The sequence below is a fragment of the Lates calcarifer genome, linkage group LG13 (genome assembly GCF_001640805.2).
Source record: "Lates calcarifer isolate ASB-BC8 linkage group LG13, TLL_Latcal_v3, whole genome shotgun sequence".
NCBI lineage: Eukaryota > Metazoa > Chordata > Actinopteri > Centropomidae > Lates > Lates calcarifer.
Window position 1 is genome coordinate 22,871,774 of NC_066845.1, and position 21,207 is coordinate 22,892,980.

Below are 21,207 nucleotides of genomic sequence, written 5' to 3' on the forward strand. Positions count from 1 at the left end.
GAATGTTTTCAGAGAGGTTTCTGGAGATTATTCACTGACCATGGTGCGTGGTAGGAAACCGCTGTTTTGCCAAAATCTGTCAAAGCCCAAGTAACATTCAAGAACAGCCACACGCAGATGGTAACTGCTAGAGCTGACAGAGAGAAGGGTAGTGAGGTATTCTGGGAGTTCACCCAGCAGAGCTTTATAGATGAACATATACCAGTATTGTTGTCTACGAGTGCTGCTATCAACTAAATCATTGAGAACGCAGTGGTGATTGAGAGATTTTGCATTTGTAATGAAGCGCAGAGAAGCATGATACACTGAATCGAGGCTCCTTAAAGTGGAGGAGGCTGCGTGCACGGACAGTATATCACCATAATTAATCACAGACAGAAAGGTGTTGTCCACAGGTTTTTTCTTTGCAGAGAATGTGAAACATGATTTATTTCTGAAATAAAGCCAATCTTCATTTTGAGTTCCTTAACTAGATTAGAAATATGGACATTAAATGAAAGCTTTTCATCAATTCATATTCCCAGGTATTTATAGGAGGACCCCCTTTCAATCAATGTACCATCAGACATAAAAATTACTAGACTGTTAAGGTTTTGGGTTTTTAGACCCTTCAAAGCTCTTTGTAATGACTGAAATACAGTCTGAAGTTCTTCTATAGCCTGTGCTGCAGGGGGAGCAGATGTATAAATGACTGTCATCTGCATACAAATGCAATTTAGCTTGAATGTCTTTACCTAAATCATTTATAAAAATAGAAAATAAAATAGGAGCCAGAATGAAACCTTGGGGAAAACCTTTAGTTAACTCAAGAAAGTCTGTTAAGTCATTTTGTTTTAGTCAGCAACTATGGGGCCTACATTTACAGACTAATTTCTGAGTTCAGTATTTTTAGAGTGATTAAATTGTAATTTGACTACTGTTAGGCCCCAAAAATAATAGTACATGGGACATTAACTGTTTCTCCAAAATTATTATATTTCTGACGCCGTGGAGAAGGCTTTGAAACACCATTTTACAGAAAGTAGCTAGAATTTAAAATAATTATTTAGTTAACTGAAATGAAAAAATCTAAATGATTCAAACATTTTTGAGACTTTATCTGATGGTGTCGGATTGTGATTTCCACTCACGGTGACCTCTGTTTCTCAAATCCTGGCTTCAGCCCTAGTGAAGAGGTATTTTCAAAGCTGGTGTTAGCTATTTTCCCCGCATACTTGAACGCACCGCCGCTGGAAGGTGGGAGTTCATTTCCAGCTTTGAAGGAGGGTGTGTCTCTCCGAGAAATAGCTGTCCGTTTGTTACTTGGCCGAGTTTTTTCTTCCCCCAACCTCCTCGTGCTGAGTGTTTTCCACCGCCCGTCTCTTCTTCAAACTTCGGTTGGTTCGGGTTACACTGGAGAGGAGGTGAGAGGGCTTCTACAAGTTTCAGGTTTCTTCTGCTTTTGTCTTAAAGACGAGTTGTAGACCTGCAGCGGAATCAATCTCAGACTTTTGAGTTTCATCCGCCATGGGGGACGTAATTTCCAGTCACCTGGATGAAGCCAAGCGGGAGATTATCACAGGTGAGGAACATTCTGTGGAAGTTTGTTTGGTGCGTGTTCTTTTGGCACGTGTGCGTTTTGACGCAGCGACTACAATCTGACGGAGTCTACATCATTTAAAAGCAATGAGAGTGAGCGTATGTTCAGCAGACTGTTAGTGTGACTCGACTCTGACGCTTCTTGCTGGTTATAATAGACTGAAGGTGTTTTTATAGGCTGCTTTCATCGCGCCTGGTATCATTATCGATCTACTGTTGCCATAAACGCGAGACCGATGTGGTTATAAGTAGGACAGTGGACAGGATTTTCGACCCCCCACCCCACCCCTGGAAATAACAGATAGAAAGCAATTACAGTGACAAAGTGTTATACTCACAACAGTGGTTTGTTGTCAGAGTTTCTTCGACCGCACGGTCAAAAAGTTGTTTTCTAAGAGCTTTTGCTGGAAAGTGGAAAGTACTTTGTTTTGTGAGTATTTATTTCTTGTCATGAAAATGTTCAAATGTACTAGCATCAAACATAAAAAATCTATCTACCTAACAAATCCATAAAGTCTGACCTTACATTATGAAATGTAAGTTGCATCTCCGCCCAGAAATCAATCTGCCTACGAGTTTCGTAAGTAACTGTTTAGTCAATGTCACGTCAGTAAAATGCCCTAAAACCCAAGGTCTCGTTCATACTGTTCAAATGAACAGAAACAGCTTAAAACCAAAAGTCATTGAATTTGAATTTTCATACAGATCCACTGCCTGGCCAAAAAAGTCATGGCCTGGATTTAACTAAGTTAACTAATTACTGCAGTGATAACACTGTTTCAGCTGGCAACAAGTTATTTCAGCCTAACTGATGCAGTTGGAAGCTTCTCACTTCTCAAACAACCATGCTGGAAAGAAGCACGATGTGAGGAGAACTTGGGACCAAACAGCTGTTTAGTCTTAAGAAAACCACTTATCAGTGAGGCTAATCTGAAAAAAGGCTTTAGTTTGCTATGGAATATAAAGATGGGTCTCTGGACCAATGGAAAAAGGTCATGTGGTCTGATGAGTTCAGATTTACCTTGTTCCAGAGTGATGGGGTCATCAGGATTAGAGAAGAGGCAGATGAAGTGATGCACCTATCAAGCCTAGTGCCTACTGTATAAGCCTGTGAGGGCAGTGTTATGATCTGTGGTTGGTTTAGTGGGTCAGGTCTAGGTCCAGCAATGTTATGTGCCCAAAAATGAGGTCAGCTGACTACATGAATACACTGAATGATCCGAGGCCTGTGCTACGAAGCAGGATTTGTGTTTAGCAAGGTTTAACTTCAGGTTTAACTCTGGGTTTTCAGTCTTATGATAATGGTTCACTTCTTATCACGGTAAATCTCCATGGTAACGTATGTTGAATGGCTAACCTGCTCCGGGGGCAGGTTAACTTCAGAGGATCAGATCAAAACCTATCAACAGCACAACTACTGACCAATCAGATCACTGGAAAACTAGAGTCATCATTCCAACAGAATCCCAACATGGACAAAAGAGTTTACAAATAAAGTGACAAATAATAAAAATCAATAGATATTTTTATTGCTCAGGGGAAAGGTTTGGCTGTTCCAGTCTTTCCATATGTCCACAACAGACAACAAAAGGAGAGAGTTTATCAAATAAATGATCACATACTATTATATCTTCATTTTGATAGAACAAAGATGATTTTATCCTCACACCGTTGACTATTTCCCACGATTAGAAACGATCATTTCAGTCAGATCGGCCTCAGACATGAACTCTCTCCTCCCCTCTCTGCTTTGGCAGCAGCAACAGTCGGACATTACTGTCACTGTTTATCTACATGACATATTCTCAATAAATCAGACTAAAGAGCAAAAATGCTCACTCAATAGGAAACAATATTTTGTACTGTATTTTCTGTTCTAGTCATATGATCATATTACTCACCTTGTTAAATGACATTTAAGGATGTCGCTCAGACTGAAATGACAAGCAGCTATCAGCGTTACTTCTCATATCATATTAGGTACCTCACTCTTAGTTCTAACAACGCTGCTTTTAACTACCAACTCCGCCTCTTTCACATGAACGCGTTCGGGAAATCCTGGGTTGACTTAACAAGTTCACAACCAGCGTCGTAACACCGCTCAAATATATAACCATAAGGTATCCTGAATGTTGAACTTGCTTTGTAGTACAGGCCTCAGGTTTTTTCTTGGGTGGATGAGAATGCCAGGATTCATTGGGAGCATGAGACATCATTTTCACACATGGACTGGCCTCCACACAGTCCAGACCTTAACCCCCTGATTAAGTTGTGGAATATCCTAAAATTATTTGGGTTTAGGAGCATTCTTTGGACATGTGTACAGCTCATTCAGATTACGCATCTCAGTTGGGGTTTTAATGGAGTTTTTGAACTACACAGCGTCTAGCCTGTGATCAGCTCTGTGCATTGTACACAAACCAACCAGACAACAGTTTGCAAGGCTGAGGTAGAGATGCAAGCCCAAAAGATATCACATGGCAGACCTTCCTGAGAAGGTTTTTGGAGGAATGAAAAAGGGTGATGTGGAGGCATTTTACATTAATTTGAACTATGCACAGCTGCCTCTCAACAGGAATATTAGTGGAATATTCATTTTCATCAGCCATGTAAACGGTTTACTAGGAATATTGTATTTTTTCGGAAGAAGGGCAAAAAAGAGAATGCATGTAAACATAGTGAGTATAAACAAAGACTGTATGTCGTTGTCAGGTAGCTTGATTTCTGTGGAACATGTGTGGAGCTGCATCCCAGCCTGACCCTGTCTGTTGATTTAATCAGTTTATTAACCCAGGTCAACCTCACTCTCATGGTCATTTGGACTTTGATATCACTTTAGATAAGAGACATGAATATGACTATCGCTGTCAAGGCCCCCACCCCTCACCCCACCCTTAAAGAGTTCACAACCAGCGTCATAACACCGCTCAGCCAGGTTGTGTTTGTTAGGTTTAGGAAAGCCAGATAACAATAAGATATCCTGGATGTTGAACTTGCTTCATAGTACAGGCCTCAGGCACAGGTACAGGTCTGGGATGCAGCTTACTTTAGATAAGAGACATGAATATGACTATCACTGTCAAGGCCCCCGCCCCCACCCCACCCTCTGATTTTTTTAAATTTATTTTGAGCTGCTGAACTGAGACATTTAATAAGCAAAGTGGGAAATGTAGGTGTTTGCCTAGCTGCCATGTTGACTAGCAGTTTCTAACCATTTTTACCCATTCACTCACCAAACTAAGACGTAGATTGTACCCTTAGCTTCAGCTATTATAAGTAAGCATCTGGTCCTGTTCCTTCATTTAAGGCAGTGGTTAAGCCTCTGAGCTGTGATTAGCTCACGTTTCTCAAATTCTAAATTGAATCATGGAGACATAACAATTTCCTCCCTGACTTTTCTCAGGGGGCTTTCACATCAGGAACCCAGGTCTGGAACTCAGTACACTTAACCCCTAAATCTAGGTTGTTTGATCAGTGTAAATACTGTTCACTGTCTACTGAATCAGGTGGAAAATAATCATACCAAAACATGGAAACAGACTGCTATTTAGAATGTGTAGTCTAGTGTAGTGTAGTGTACTCTTCATCCTCTTTGTGTTTATTGGCAGATTGCAAACCAGTAGGTGCGTGCTACCAGTGTGTAGATAAGCAAGTGTAAGCTAGTCTAATTACATTACTAATGTAACCAAACTCATTTTTTATTTCACAGTTAACATGATAACACATGTAAGTTACAAAGTTGTCTTCCAGCTGTTCGAGTAAATGTTTGTCAGTAAATGTTGGGATAGTTTAATTACATCAAGATGAATAATAACCTTGAGTCTGCACGTCCCTGTGAACAGTCAAGCAGGGAATAAAGATCAGTTTTGCACTGGGATCTATGAGTTTAATCTGCCCCTACCCAGGCATATATACTGCATGTACAGTTCTATTTTTTACATATTGTACTTTATTATTTTCACAATCATGTGGGAAATGATTATTTTGTCCCACTTGGCTTGTTGGTGTGCCTAGGCCCTGCAGATACACAGAGTTCTCTGTGTTACATTGACTTTATACCCTGGATTTCTGTGTCAAATTTTGGATACATACATGACCACTACTTCTCAGGAAGAACAGAGAGAGAAAGCTATGTTACAGGTCAAGTGTCACCTTATTATTTTTAATTCCTTGAGTGGCCAATTCAGAGTGAGACACACACACACACACACACACATACATCAGATGTGGAATCTGTGGAATGCATGAAAAAACGTGTGTCTGTGTGTCTGGAAGGAAACCTCCTCCAGGCCTTGAGCTACACAGCCAGCGCCACACAGTCTCTGCAGCCAAGACAAGCCAGTGCCAGGCTGTCTTCAAGGGAAGTGCCTGGATTTACCATTAAAGCTATCCACACAGACACACACAAACACATATCCCCACATTCACTCATGTTGTTCATTCCTGATGCTTTGAGAAAGTGATAAACCACTGTTCAAGAGGTCATATTAATTAAATATATACATATACCTTATCAGAAATGAAGTAATCCCATTTATGAATAGCCTCATAACTCAGTACCATTGTATCAGACAGTGATTTGTGACCAGCTGATGACTGGGTCGCACCTATCTGTTGTCATCTGACACTTAGAAAAGCCTTGCCTTTATTGCTGATATGAGTAACTGTGTGAGTCCTAGAGCAGGGTCATACTTAAACAACTACCAGCATATTCAACCCTCGTAACCTCCAGCATGAGGTCAGTTTTAGATGGAGATATGTGGGTTAGTAGAGGGGTGGAAATGACCAAGATCACGTGGTTAATGTCTCATTTCCTCTTTGAAAACTGGCATGAGTGTGCATGTGTGTCATGCTTATACGCACAGAGAAGTTGCTCCGGGGCTTTTATTGAAAACATTGAAAATTATTTTTGAAGATCAACCAGTCAGTGCCATACGCCTCTGATGGGATGCAGTTTGATAATTAGGGAAGAACTGTTAACACTGGTTTACTAAGCAAACATCTAATGTCATATTTTGATCAGACAATGCATGTAATAATTATTATATTGTTCTTAAGGATATCTTCAGTGGTTTGTGTTGTATAGTTTACTTATAATATTTGTATTTATGAATTTTGATTTTATTTTTAAATGTTTTGATAAAAAATGGTCAAATATTCACTAGCTGCTGAAAGTTGCAAAATTCTGGATATTGCCTGTGACAGTTTAAAATCACTGGTATTAGATTACATACATATGATTTCAAAAAACACACACTTATTTCCTTACATGTTTTGGGGATTTTCAAGAGAACCGAATAATTTTTCTTTTAACTCAGATTGTACACATTACACAAAATGAGTAAATACATAAATTACTAGTATCTCTTAAATATATTTCGGAGGCACTAGTTCCAAGAGAAAAGCAGAAAAAAATCATAATTTTGAGGAACAGAATGTTCCTCTTTCTCTTTCTCATTTTTTGTGCTTTTTTCTTGAATTACACGAGGTAATAACTTTTTAAACCACATAGATAAGTAAGGGGTTTACTTTGTTTCCAACAGTGTGCAGTACATTTACCAGCTGTCATTACAGGTATTATTAAGAAAATATAATGGTATTGATAAGGGCTGTAAGTCACAAGTTATCTCCACAAAAAGAACACTGTTGCATGTGCATAGTTTAAGTGCACTAATTATCAATAATATAATCAATATTTTTTTCCAGTTGAGATCCCAAAAACACACATCTAGTAGCCCACATTCACAAAGTGTTCCCTTATGTAGTCATACACAGAGCAGTGTGAGCATTGTCAGTGGGTGAGGGGCCAGGAAACAGGAAATCCTAACATGGATTGTTTTTTGCCTGGCCCTGTTAAAACTTCAGGCTCTGCAGGGAGCAACAACCAACAACCAACAGGCCAGATACTTGTTCAGATAGCACAAATACCCGCTCTTCGGACCCCACAATACACACAGACACTTATGTTGGAGGCAGAGCAGGTCTGAAGGTATAAGTGATCCCATGAGACACACAGAATGTGTCTGTTGTGATCTCATTACAGTGAAACCCTTGAGAAAGTGGATAAATTAGAGGGGAAAGCACTTCACAATACCTAGCTTGCTACTCCTACAAAAAAGTTTTCAAACTAACTAAACTAGCCTATAACTATGAAGTCAAGACATGTCTCTGATCTTTTAAAATCATGAAATAGAATTGTCTTTCATAATGTCTCCAATGTTGTAATATTCAGATTTCATTACTACTAGACAGCACAGCAAATGTTGAGGCCTAAAGGCAAAAAATGATTTTTTTGACCACAGGAATCAGTTTACATTGTATTTCTGTAGCTTCTATAGCTGAGACATTCATGCAGGGCTTCTGCTTTATTGGGAATAGGGGCACAAAGGGAAATTTTGCACTGCCTGAGCAAAATTGTCCCACTTCAAAGTTATAGTACTGATTTTTGACTTTGATTTTTTAAATTCTATTTTTCCAAGTGATGTAAACACCCACATATTATCACCTTACTAAGTTGATATCACTCCAGAGAAAAGTATCATGTTCCGTAGTTGCCAAATGCATTTCTGTGTTCACTAGCTAGTTGCTAACTGTGTCTGTCTGCTGTTTGATGCTGGGCAATGGTTGCTTTCTACTGTTGGAAACAAGGTAAATGAGTTTGGAATTTGCAGGGAGGACAAACCACAATAATTTGCTAGGTAGAAAAAAATGCAGAGGCAAGACCAGAGTGGGCTAATAATTCAGGCTGGGAATCTTGAGTAGGTCTGGGCCAATCTCCACTGACTTTCTACAGCTCTGAGATCTGAGCATATAAATATGGCTAACATCCACTGTGAAAAATTACTCAAGAGAAATATTTGAACTCCTGCCCTGCTTCTAATTACCTCAGTAAATATGTTTATATCTAACTAAATTTGCTCTAATTTAGTGCTCCAGATCCTTACACAAGCACAGCTGCCATTCTTGCTTCAGTTGTGTTGGGAACACAGTCTAAATTTATGAGTCAGCCTATGGGTCAATCTCAGTGGAATGTTTTTGTTAAGACACTGTGGAGAAAGGAGGAGGGGGCGGGAGGTTCTCTTGTGAGTCTATTAAATAGCAGCCTGGTCTTAACTCAGATCTCTATGATCAGGATGTTGAAATCTCTATGAAACTGTTGAATTGATGTCAGTGATAAGACAAGCTGAACGTAAATGAAAAGCGGTGTTGGTTAGATTACCACAGCGATGGAAGACAACACAGTAGTATCATTAGATAGCTGGCCTCAGCACTGCAGAGGGCCCCAGGGCAATTAATCTGGTAGCCAGCTGTAGCACCACAAAGAGTCAGCTAGACTCAGAGCAGCAGCTCATGCAGCTCCCTGATATGTTCTTACAACCTTATGTAAAATCATCAGTACTTAAGTAAAAGATCAATATATTTTTACTTTACTTGAGTTTATCCATTTTATGCTGCTTTATAGCTCCACTACACTTCAGGGGGAATATTGTACTTTTTACTCAAAGATATGATTATTAGCTAGATTACAGAAGAGTCTAAAATAAATAAAATCACATATGTTTAATAGAATTTTCCTTCTTTCCTCTTCCATTAATCATCTCATTTCCCTTCAGGCTAGCTAAATCTCGTGCAGCTATAATGGTAAAATACTGCTCACAAATTGATGCATTAGCATTAATAAGCTTATGATATCTTGTATAATAATTTTTCAGCCACAGAGGACAGTTTTCATACTGAGTGCTTTTACTTTTGATACCTAAGATATATTTTGGTGGTAATGCTTCTGTACTGTTACTGAAGTAACATTTTGAATGCAGAGATTTTACTTGTAATGGAGTATTTTTACATTGTTGTACTGGAACTTTTAAAGGAACTGAATACTTCTTCAACTGCTACACATGAGCCTTAGCTACCCTTGTAATGGAGGAGACAGCCAGAGGTATGACTCAGCAAATGTAGAACGTTGTTGCAATTGGAAACACAACATATCACTATCAATACTGAATTCCATCAAAATTTACTCAGAATTTTAAGGTGAACTGTCAATTGTTTTTATCAGGTGTCTACAAGGTTTAAGCTTTAACATCTGTTTGCTGATTGCAGCACAGAAACAGAATCTTAAATTATGATTAGATGTTTTGAGTGTGAAGGTTCAGCCTTGACCTTGGGAACACATATCTGTGATAAAATAGCACTTGTTCCCACAAGGCTCAAGTTATATACTTAAGTCACATGAGTGTACCTGAGCAACTTTTAGTGGAGAAAAAGCCTGTAAGTAAAATCTTTATTCCTACAGGCTTATAACTGACTTTTACCAAAGAAACAGAAATTGTGTTTCTCATGTGTTGTACTAATGATTTGACCTGGAGTGTTTCATATTCATCCACTGGAAGTTCACTGGAAGTACTCAAGCCATCAGTTACTGCCTATGCCGCCCTTTGCAGCTCTGTAGACAGTGCTTACTGTATAAACCTGTTCCATCTTTAGGCACAACACAGAGGAATTGTTTTTATCTCCCAGAAGAGATGTTCCACCTGTTCTCTCAGTCCTGTCAAGTCAACCCATGGCGTTTGGTTGTGGTCAGTACACTTTGTTGTAAGCAGGCAGTTTGTTGGAACGTCTCTGTTTTGGCCATGAAATGTCGTATGCCAAATTAGGGATGTTCTCACTTGGGAAGTGGATAGTCAGTGGAAATATTGATAAGTTTGCTGATGTATGAACACAGCTAGGACAGTCATGTATTCAAGCAGCGTTATCTGTGAATTTATATCTGTCTTCAGTTGTTTGAGATGAAAGAAGACTTTGATACCCCTCAGTTGTTTGATGCAGTCTGATTGTCATGAGATTACGCTGAGTGGCTTTTCCAAAAGAAGCATATCAACCATGGTGTGTTTCAAAGCAACCACTCTGAAGCAGCTGTTGTCAGTCTTGCCAGATGCATGAAACTGAAGATTAGATTTAAGTTTTTAAATGCTGCTACTAGTCACAAATATCATTGCTGATAACATGGCATGACAATAAAGATGCTAAAGGTGTACATTTAAATCCATATGAGTTAAGTTATTAGAGCAGTTCCTTAAAGCAGTGTCAGGGAGGAGACTGAAGGGCAGTGGCGAGCAGGGTTGTATTCTGATTTACACCAGTCATATATGTTAGTTTGTGGGGTTTCTATCTGTAATGTATAATCTATATTACAGATGGGACAATATACAATTTTATCACCCATCATGATAGCAAATGAACACAATAAGTTTACCGTAGAGAATTTCCATCCTCGGGATAATCATGAATGACAATAATCATTATTATCCTCACAAGTGACTCACAGAAAGATGGCTAGAGTTGTCTAGCCAATATACTGTCCTGTATTGATTTATATTGAACTGCCACAAGGGGGAGCTGCATCTTTCAAGTCATTCCAAAATACTAAGCCTGTCACCATGGTTGAAGGCTTGGATTGTGCATTGTATCTCCTGCAAAATGGAGTTAAAAATCAGTTGCATGGAAATACTATGGATTATATCGTTATCGCAATTATTTTCTCTGGATTCCCTTCTCAAGTGTTTTTGTTAGTTGTGTAAATAGGCCACATACATCACCCCTTCACAAAAGCTTTCTCATGTGTAGTCATGGTCATATGGAGCTTAGTGCTGTGTGACTCAGATGAGTGTGAAACGCAGACAGTTATTTTCATTGTTACTGTTAGCCGTGGATGTTAAATGAATCAGCCCTGACTCTGGTTCCCTGCCTATGATGCACTCATCCTGCAGTGCTCCATCCCCTCCCACCCAAAAGGAGGAAGTTAATCTAATGTACACTAAGGTTTGAGGGCTACAGAAATCACCAAGAGAGTTGGGATGGAATTTATAGTAGAATATATAAATAGATAGATAAAATTCTCTGGAGTTGAGCTTGGTATTTGCTTGGTATTGGTACTGATTATAGTCACATCTGTCAGCTTCACATTCATGCTGAAAATCTCCCATTCTATCACATCCCAAAGGTGTTCTGTTGAATTCTGATCTGGTGACTGAGGAGGCAGCTGAGATACATTGAACTCACTGTCATGCTCACGAAACCAGTTTGAGATGACTTTTGCTTTGTGACATGGAGCATTATTCTGCTGGAAGTAGCCATTAGAAGATGATAAACTGTGGCCATGAAGGGAACGTACCTGGTTAGCAACAATCCTCAGGTGGCATTCAAACAATCATTTGTTGGTATTAAGGCATATTGAGTGTGCCAAAAAACATTCCCCACACCACTGCATCACCACCACAGGCCTGGTCTGTTGGCACAAGGCATATTGGGACCAGTCCAGTTTTGATGAGCCTGTGCCTACTGCAGCCTCAGGTTTGTGTTTTTTGATGACAAGAGTGTAACCTGGTGTGGTCCCCTGCTGTTGTAGCCCATCTACCTCAAGGTTTGACATGGGGCTGCACAATATATTGTTTCAGCATTGTCACTGTTATGTGAACATGTGCAATAGTCACATAGTGCCATGTCAAATATAGCAAAACATGTAAAACTACAAATATGTAAAACTACTTATTCATACAGCAAAATCTGCTCAGTTATCATTTTCGATCACTAATCTATAAGTCTGTCTGATACAATTTATTCCAGTTCAAGGATTGTTGGGGGGAAATTTCAGTTTTTTTTCATATGGCTGAAAAAATAAAATACCATCTCCTTAACAACATGTGGTAAAATGGCATCTACTAATTTCTCCACTAATGTATGTAACACTCCCAGAATGAAAATTAGATGTAACAAGATTTTCTTAATCACTACTAAACCAAAATTAAACATAACCATTTTGAAATCAATTTGAAACTCTGGCTGCTGGTCAAGCCTTGGTGCAGTGGTTCAGGTGATATCACATAGAGACAGACCTTCATGCCTCGGCTCATTCCAATTTCTCCGGAAGACCTTTATGTACACTTTGTCCCCAGGCTCCACTGGGGTCTCTGATACTGGGTGGGAGTCTGGAACCCTATTTCTCTCCTGTAAATAGACAGTCTTATGCATGGCAGTTAATTGCTTCATATACTCTTTTAGCTCTATTGCCTCAAGCGGGGGTCCCTTATAGGTCCCTCTCAAATGGGGTGCTGGTATGCACCTAAATGTTTGCATTTTGTTAGATGTGCGTTTCTGTTAGTTTGTGTTAGTTCATTAGTGCAAGCGGCAAAGCAGCAGAAGCATAGCCTGGTGCAAACACAGATTTAGCTGAGTTGATTGGTTACACACAGAGCCACGGCAACAGCCAATCAGCAGTGAAAGCTGTACATGCACAGCGCTCACACACAGAACAACTCTGCTTTTTGCACCACAGTCTGGTGCTGCTCAATTGGGACTACTAATTGATTTGAGACTCACATTTCTGTGCAAATTTTATTTAACTTTGTTTTATTGAACTTTATAAAACTTCAGGAAGCTATTTATTTATTCAGTTAAATTTTAACTTTAACAGTTAACTTTATAAGAGCAGCTGACACTGGGAGCTCCCTGCACTTTTTGTTTGGACTTAAAACAAAGATAAGTGAAAGATAAAATATCATTTCAGTTATATTGAAATTTTGGAAAACTTTATTTACTGTAGAAAACTTTAGGGAGATATTTATTTGTTTAAGTTTTCATTTAACTTTATAAGACATGCTGCTGAGCCTGGGAGCTCCCTGCACTTTCTGTTAGAATTTAAAAAACAAAGCTGTCTATTGTCTAAGATAAAAAAAAAACCTTTAACATGTTGCAAATCTGAAAAGCTGTTTAATAAACATATTTTTAAAGGCATTTAAACAAAGTTAAGCGCCAGAGTTTGTATTATTCATAATTTTTATGCCATTTTTACTGCAAATGAATATCAGCTCCAAATATCGGTTATCGGCCTCCTTGACTAATAATCTGTATCGGCCCTGAAAAAACCATATCGGTCGATCCCTAATGATAATATCATGTGGAATTAACTTATTAGGGCCCGAGCACTAGCGTGCAAAAGCCCTATTGTAGTTGTAGGAATTATTATTATTCCTGTGATGCTAGCATCACGTTTTTGAGGGCCTAAACATGCTCAAAAACTCATGAAACTTTGCACACGCATCAGACCTGGCGAAAATTTACATTTGATGGGGGTCTCGTTCATTGGTACTGTAAAATGGCTCCATAGCGCCCCCCTGGACATACTCAAACCCCCCCGCCATTGGGCTTAGTTTATCTGAAGTGAACGAAATTTGAAGGCATGATGTAACATGCCAAGTGTCATGACCTGAACACATCTACATACCAATATTCAGGTCTAGTCATAGCACCACCTGATGGGGGCAGTAAGGGACTTCTGACTCATTCATTCTGTGTGTGGTGGTCATGCAGTTGCAAAACTGCGTCGTGCGACCTGCGGGGACCCCGCAGCCACAGGTCCCCCGACAGGCACGGGGTGCGAGGGCCTGTTCAACGCTACTTGCAGCTTTAATTATTTATATATATAATTGTAATCTTTATCAAAAACTTCAACAAATGAATCAAAATGAGTGAACATGGTACAGTTAAAATAAAATTAATACAGAATACAATCAGTGCATTAATGAGTGACGTCTTTAGTCCGTTCCCATATTTGCTGTGCTCCCTATTTGGAATTGACCCAGCATTCCATTGTTGCTTAAATCATGTATTTTATTCACACTCAGTTAACTTACCAACTAACTAATTAACTAATAAGCTAAATGTCCCTATCAAATTGTACCACAGTGAGGATCAGCATCATTAATTGCACAGTGTCACTTAAAATAAAAGAAAAACCTTCTTAATCATCCCTCCAGTAGGTTTGTGAGCAATGTTCCCTCTAAGCTGCACACCTGCGCAATCGTGCACTGCTCCCACTTTCTCCGCGCACAGCAAAACTATGTAGCGCATAAAATTACCGTGTGCCACCCATGGATTCACTGGGCCCCACTGGTTTTGTTGAAGTGGCTGATCCCCAGAGTCCCATTCAGACCAATTAGGGGCCAACCATGAGTTCACTGGACAATTTTGGCGAGTATGAACAGGCTGTTCACCTGGGAAGACATTTCTCCAACATTTCTTCACTGAACTGGCCTTATTACAATACATTTCTTGGCAGTGTTGCATATGTATAGATTGTGATGTGATGCTGAAGCTGTTTATTGGTCATTTTCTTCATGACAGTAACCTGACACCACAGTGACAGTGACATTCACTCCACAGATATTGACACAGCACTAGATGAAACTGAATATTATAGGAAGCCATTATAGGAAATATATGACACAGGTTATTTATTGTTGTCAAACATAAAATTCTAAAATTTTGATATAGGACATATTTATGATCGCACTGTCTGTCTCTTGAAAACAAAAAATGAATACATAATCAGTAAAACTCTTAGCTTATGGTGGCTCATTTTAGTGAATGTTAGCAAACTGTAGGCCATTATTCCCATTTAACTTCATTACTGAGTCTGTTTGCTGACTTTTCTGTACTTGTGCTACTGTTACAGTGTTTTACTCTTCATCATTGTTAACGACCATGGCTGCTTTGTAATGAAAGCTATATAGTCCTCACTTTGACTTTATGTGTGTGCGTGTGCGCGCGCGCATGTGCATTTATAGAAAAAACATATTCAGCTGTTCAACACAATAAATTTGAACCATGTGCATTCTTTCCATGAGCAGATCTTTTAAACTTTTCCTTGGCTGATGGAAATTTTCTTTTTGTTGATACTTTCTGAATCACTTTGATAAGACTGATTAAAATGTTTACAATGACTACTGTATAAACATGCCACCACCCTGAAGCTGTAACACTCATCTGAAAAACAATGTGAAACACAATGAGCATTGCAGTCATTGCACATGCATCCATCTTCATTCAAAATGAAAAAGACCACAATGTAGAACATTTCTTGAACTTGCCAACACTTTCCTAATTCTGTGTGTGTGTGTGTGTGTGTGTTGCAGCTCAGACTGCGGAGGTTATGGGGGAGTTTGGCCGGCTGTATGAGCAGCAGTATGCAGTGGCTCTTTTCAACAAAGTTCGCCTTGACATAGAAGGAGGAGGTGGCCCACAACCCCAGCTACTACACCGCAAGGTAAAGCATCCTCTTCCACAACTCTGCAAAAACTAGAATCCCTGAACAATCTGTCAAAATGTTTCCACACTTTTTTCTTAAATGCACACCCCAACACAAAACACTAAAAGCCAACTCTGCCAGCAAAAGCAGAGAGTAGATAAAATAACAATTAACAAGTTTTGTTAAATAATGTAATGAAGTCAATTTTGACTCATTAAGTCAAAATTATTCCACAAGTAAAATATTGAACTATTATCTCATAATTTTGATGTATCTAAAAATGATGACTTCAGTACTGCGTGTTTACTCAGGCAGTCAGAATATCTCACAAGTCTGACTCATTAAGTTGGTGTATCTGATGAGTTTAATTTAGAAAGTCAGATTTTTACCTAACAGTATTTTTATTTTTAACTTTACTAATTTTTCATCCATTTTTTTCTGTGTTTGACAGAAATGTGCCTCCATACCAAACTCACTTGACTGTGGTCAGAAAAGCACCATGTACAAATGTTTAAATCCAAAGCATAGGCTGGGGTACTGACCTCAATCCAATGTCTTCTAGTGTGTAGATATGAAACACTTGTAAAGTTTTGTTCATGTTTTGGGGTAGTAAGTAGTTTATGGTATGTGGTACTTTAGAGATGCTGGAAAATCTCCTATGTTGAAATCAATCAGTTTTTTGGTTTGCTAGTGTTTTTTTTTCACTTGGTTTTTTGTTATAGGTTAAACACATTGTTGTGTGTCATACTTGTCAATAGCTTTGTCTGCTTTTTACAATCTTTTGACACACAGCTACAACACAGACACTACCTGGTGGAACCAGGTAATGACCTGGCTTAATAGTATAGTGAGGAATGCAGTGAGCTGTCTTTAGACAAATAATGTAAACTGGGATTAGTTATAGATTCATTTGACATGTGTATTTTAAACACAGGCTGGCTTTTTTCCTGCTTTTCTAGCAAAAAGGAGCTCTTAAATCATCTGACCTGTCTGTGAAGTGTACTGTCACAAATGGGTCTTTTTGCCTTTGTCATGTATTAAGTTTGAGTTGACATGTCTTGTGCTCCACAGATTCCTCTGGAAAACAAGTCCATCTTCTCCGGCTCACTCTTTCAGTACGTGGAGGAAAACAAGAAATGGAGGAACCGCTTCCTCTTTGTCCCAGACTCCTACAACATCAACTACTATGAAAACAAAGTGGTGAGACAGTCTGTACAGTCTGTTTTTAGATGATGCTAGTTTGATTCACTAACTTGTTAACTCCGCTCCCTGTCTTAAATACTAGTCCCATGACAGACGCCTCCGTCCCAAAGGAACCATCAACTGTGCTGGCTACAAAGTGCTGACATCTATAGAGCAATACCTGGATCTGATCAGCAACAGCCTGCCTGGTAAGGAGGAGGAGGAGGATTGGATGGGAGAGGGGAGAGGGGAGTAGAGGCTGAAGCTGCAACATTTTATGCTGATAATTTTACACTGGATTTCTTTTATTTAACTTTTTCTAATATATTTTTATAATATAACTACTTTTATCAGGGTGGAAAAGCCTTCTTCATATCATCAGTTAACCATAGGGCACTTAAATTCTCATCTGGAAGTCAGGATTGCAACCATTAGCATATACATATATATGTGCGTGTGTATACACATACATACATATTAGGGCTGAACAATTTATCGAAATTGAACTGCAATTGCGACTTGATCTAATGCGATTTGCAAACTGCAAAAACTGGGGATGCGTCTTAACTTTTTTTCAGCTGCTTCACTGTTCACACACAGAGCACTGCAGGAGCACCAGAGTGACAGGCTGTAAACTTTACAACCACATCTTGTCTTAAAATGACCAAACCACAAAACTAACTGTGGAGTTAGATACTTGATGAAAACAGAGAACAGAGCGACAGCATGGCAGTGTGAGTCTCTCTGATTCTCTCTGCTCCGCTGTCAGGTGAGAGCTGATATTATAAAGTTGCAAAATGCCCGGTTGAGCCGAGAAGGAGAGAGAAAGAGGAGAAAAAGAGAGAAAATGGTAGAATGAACTAGCTCACATTAGGTTAGGTTTGTGTTTGTATTTTGTATTTTCTATCGGGACAAATCCTGTAGAGTTTTAATCAGCTGTGTCTGTCTCTACCGGCTCTCAGTGTGCCTGTCAGTCTCCTGTCATTCCCCCTCAGTGTATCAGCATTTGAAAAATCACCACAGGCAGCAGTTTGACCAATGTAAAGTTACTGCAAGCAAGCGTAGTGCTACTGTTAATTTTGTGAGAATTCTTCTATGGTTTATTATGTGTATGTTCTATACCATTTATTGCTAGAATAAATACATTTTGGATTTGACTATTTTTATCCTCATCCCTGGATTAATACACAGAGCAGTTCATATTTAAGTGATATCTTGAATGGTAATGGTCCATCACATGTTTTATATGTATGTAGTGAATCTTCGACTGAAGCTTGACTTTAAAAATTATATTGCAAATCAAATCACAATTGCAATGCGTCAGAAAAATCGCTGTTTGAATCCAAATCCTTCAGCCCTAATACACACACACACATATATATATATATATATATATATATATACGAGGGGGCTTCAAAAAGTTTGTGGAAAAAGTACATAGCTAAAAATCATATGCAGGGATTTTGACCTCAATGCACCTGTATGTTCTCGTACTAACGAGTCATAACATGTTCTAACATGAACCCTTAAATGCATGTTGCAACGCAAAAACAAACATCATAACTTAAACCATTTTTTCCAACTGTCCTTTTTCCCTGAACCTTTTGAAGCCCCCTCGTATATATATGTTGAATATACATGCACATAAAAAGATTTTAAGAAGAAGCTACTGCTCGCATGTCAAATTTAATCCTTTCAACATGAGGGCAAAAAAGTTCTGTTTGAATCTGTTAGAGGTTGAACACCCTGGGTTAAGCTACCTACTACTCTGCGTGCACATTTACAGCTGGTGGACCCCCTGTGGGTATAAAGATGTTATTTTTAGGTTTTTATTCATGATTTCTCTTGTTAAAAGTATTGTAATAGAACTGTGTTTAGACTTAGCCCTTTGTAGATATGGGCAGCCATTGTGGATACAGGTAGTTAGAAGTCCTTTGCTGGACCACTCCACAGTTTAAGGCAATTTAGCTTAAACTCTGATAATGGAACTGTAATACATAATTTAGAAGGTAACCTATGCATTGAAGTGATCTTTGAAAGTGGTTTTCAAACTCTAACTAAATGATTATGTCTACATTAATTACGAATTGTAATGTATTATGATTAATTGGGAAGGATGCTGCTTTGCTGTAAGTCTTTATTTAGCCTAATGTCTCTTATGATAATTGTTCTTTAATTTGTTCTTACAAGTGTACATTGATCATTACATACAAATCACAGAGATAAAGTAAAAAAAAGAAAAGAAAAGAAAAAATAGAGGTAAAAGAATAAAGAAACATAGCAGGTTGACTTACAAAGCTTACTGCATTGTTTCATTTATTGCTGTCTGTTTTGTACTTGTCCAGTCTTTGTCCACCGATTATCTTAACAGTTAAAGTAGCGTAGCTAGCGTGCAGAAAACTTCAGGTGTTTGTGGCCGCCTATGTCACAACTCACATGTTGCATGTAGAGGACCCTGGAAAGTCTCCTGGAACATTGTGGATAACTTGTCCAGCATTTTGTATATAAATAGAATATAACTTAGGATACTGTACTTGGTAAGACAAAAATGAATATATCTCGACTGTATAAGATAGTGTTTTGTGACTTTGGTTAATGCTTGATTGCACAACATGCACTAGTAATGCTTGCTTCTGCTGAAGATGACACAAACATCTTCAAATGGAGGAAAAGTCATTCGTTATAGGAATTCTGATATCCTGCACGTTTTTTTTCCAGATGTGAAAGCCAAGGTGGGAAGTTCACCCTTCCTAAAGTTTGCTACCCAGTTCCCTCTGATCCTCTGGCACCCTTACGCCCGTCACTATTACTTCTGTGTGGTGACAGAAAAAGAGCAACTGAAATGGCATGCTGTCCTTCAAGACTGTGTCAGACATGCCAATGATGGTGAGTCCTGCAAGCTACTGATCAACACAAGTTCTTATACACCAGGGCTACAAGCTGACGGGAGTGGCTCCAAACCTCCCCATAAGTGGCTTTTAGAGCAGTCTTTGACACTGAATGTCTGTGGCTCAAACATATTGGGCACTTTGTTGTCTGTTTGCTTGAGGGAGAAGCAGCAGAGAACAATGGTTGAAAAGTTTTGAATTTAAACTGATCATTTGTCACTACTAGTTTTTCTGCAGTGATAAAGTAACCTTCTTTAGTGGTGCCATTATTGCTATGTTGTGGAACGAAAGTTCTCAAGGAAGATATTTCCTTATAAAACCTGACTGATTAAGTTATTACCTGCCACTCTGCTGATATACTTACGTCTTAATTCTCATATGTGAACAACAATAAATAGCAGTTTCTGGGCCACACTAATGGTACTAATGTAGCAACAGGGTGATTTTAACCATTGATGTTATCTTCAGGATTCCCTGAGGGCAAAGGCATAGAATCAGCAACATGCTTGCAGAAATTTTTAGTTAGAGTTTAGAGTTTTCACAGTTGGGCTGATGTAAGGATGCAATAGGAGCAGACTTCATTAATACTAGGTTTAAACACAACACTGCTGGCATTGTTTGAGTTCATCCCACCACCAATGACATCCACATTGTAAGAGTCCTTACATAGGACTCTATTCCAGAGAGCAGGTTTAACAAAGTCTGAGCCTAAACCTGAACTCTGAGTTGATAAGCCCAGAAGTCTGAGTTTTCAGTTCCAGAATAGCTGATCATTCAGTTCAATTGATTCTGAGTGTTCACCTTTAGCATTTGCATGGTGAATGGGGAAAAAAAGGCATCATTAATGGAGTTCCAATACTACGATTCACCATGGCAATGGGTAAATAAAGAGCAGAGCCTCCATTTTAATCCAGTGGAGCCAGAAAGTGTGGTAACGCACAAAGTGCTACTGCAGCAGATGATGGCATTATATATCAAACAGTGTACTATTCCTACTACATGTTCTATACAAGTAGTATGTTAAAGTAGATTAACAAGTAAAAAATGTGATACTATAATAAACAAGAAACCGAAAAGACTGAAAAGAATGTCTCCTAGTTACCATAGCAGACTTACAGTATGATTACAACACAGCTGGCTGATAAGTGCTAACATTAGCCATTAAAAGAATTACAAGTAAATGATATGTTCACATTGTTATGTAACGTTATTGTACATTAGTCACAGCAGCACTGGTATGTATTACTGGTACTTAGTACTATCTGGAGAGTAGGCTCAATTTCAGAATGAATGACCCAGTAATAGCCGAATGATTTTGGTCATTTGCAGTTGAAAAAGCAAATTTTCAAATGTCTTTTTTACATTTAAAAATCTTGCTTAACAGCATTTAGTGACTGTATTTCAACATGTAGTAAATTTAAATATAGTAACTAAAATGCTGTTAAAACAGCTGTCTCTGCCCTTACATTGATG

The 21,207-nt window shown here is 38.7% G+C and overlaps 1 protein-coding gene across 1 annotated transcript in view; it reads left to right on the top strand.

Annotated features, from left to right (window-relative positions):
* Nucleotides 1–1,247: 1,247 nt before the first annotated feature.
* The window catches only part of niban2b (niban apoptosis regulator 2b), a 34,207-nt gene continuing 14,247 nt past the window's right edge, over nt 1,248–21,207 (top strand). The window contains exons 1-5 of the mRNA XM_018668904.2: nt 1,248–1,561; nt 15,552–15,682; nt 16,736–16,864; nt 16,950–17,055; nt 19,565–19,732. Of these exons, the coding sequence (XP_018524420.1) occupies nt 1,507–1,561; nt 15,552–15,682; nt 16,736–16,864; nt 16,950–17,055; nt 19,565–19,732 (589 nt within the window). The 5' untranslated portion in view covers nt 1,248–1,506. The remainder of the gene's footprint in view (nt 1,562–15,551; nt 15,683–16,735; nt 16,865–16,949; nt 17,056–19,564; nt 19,733–21,207) is intronic.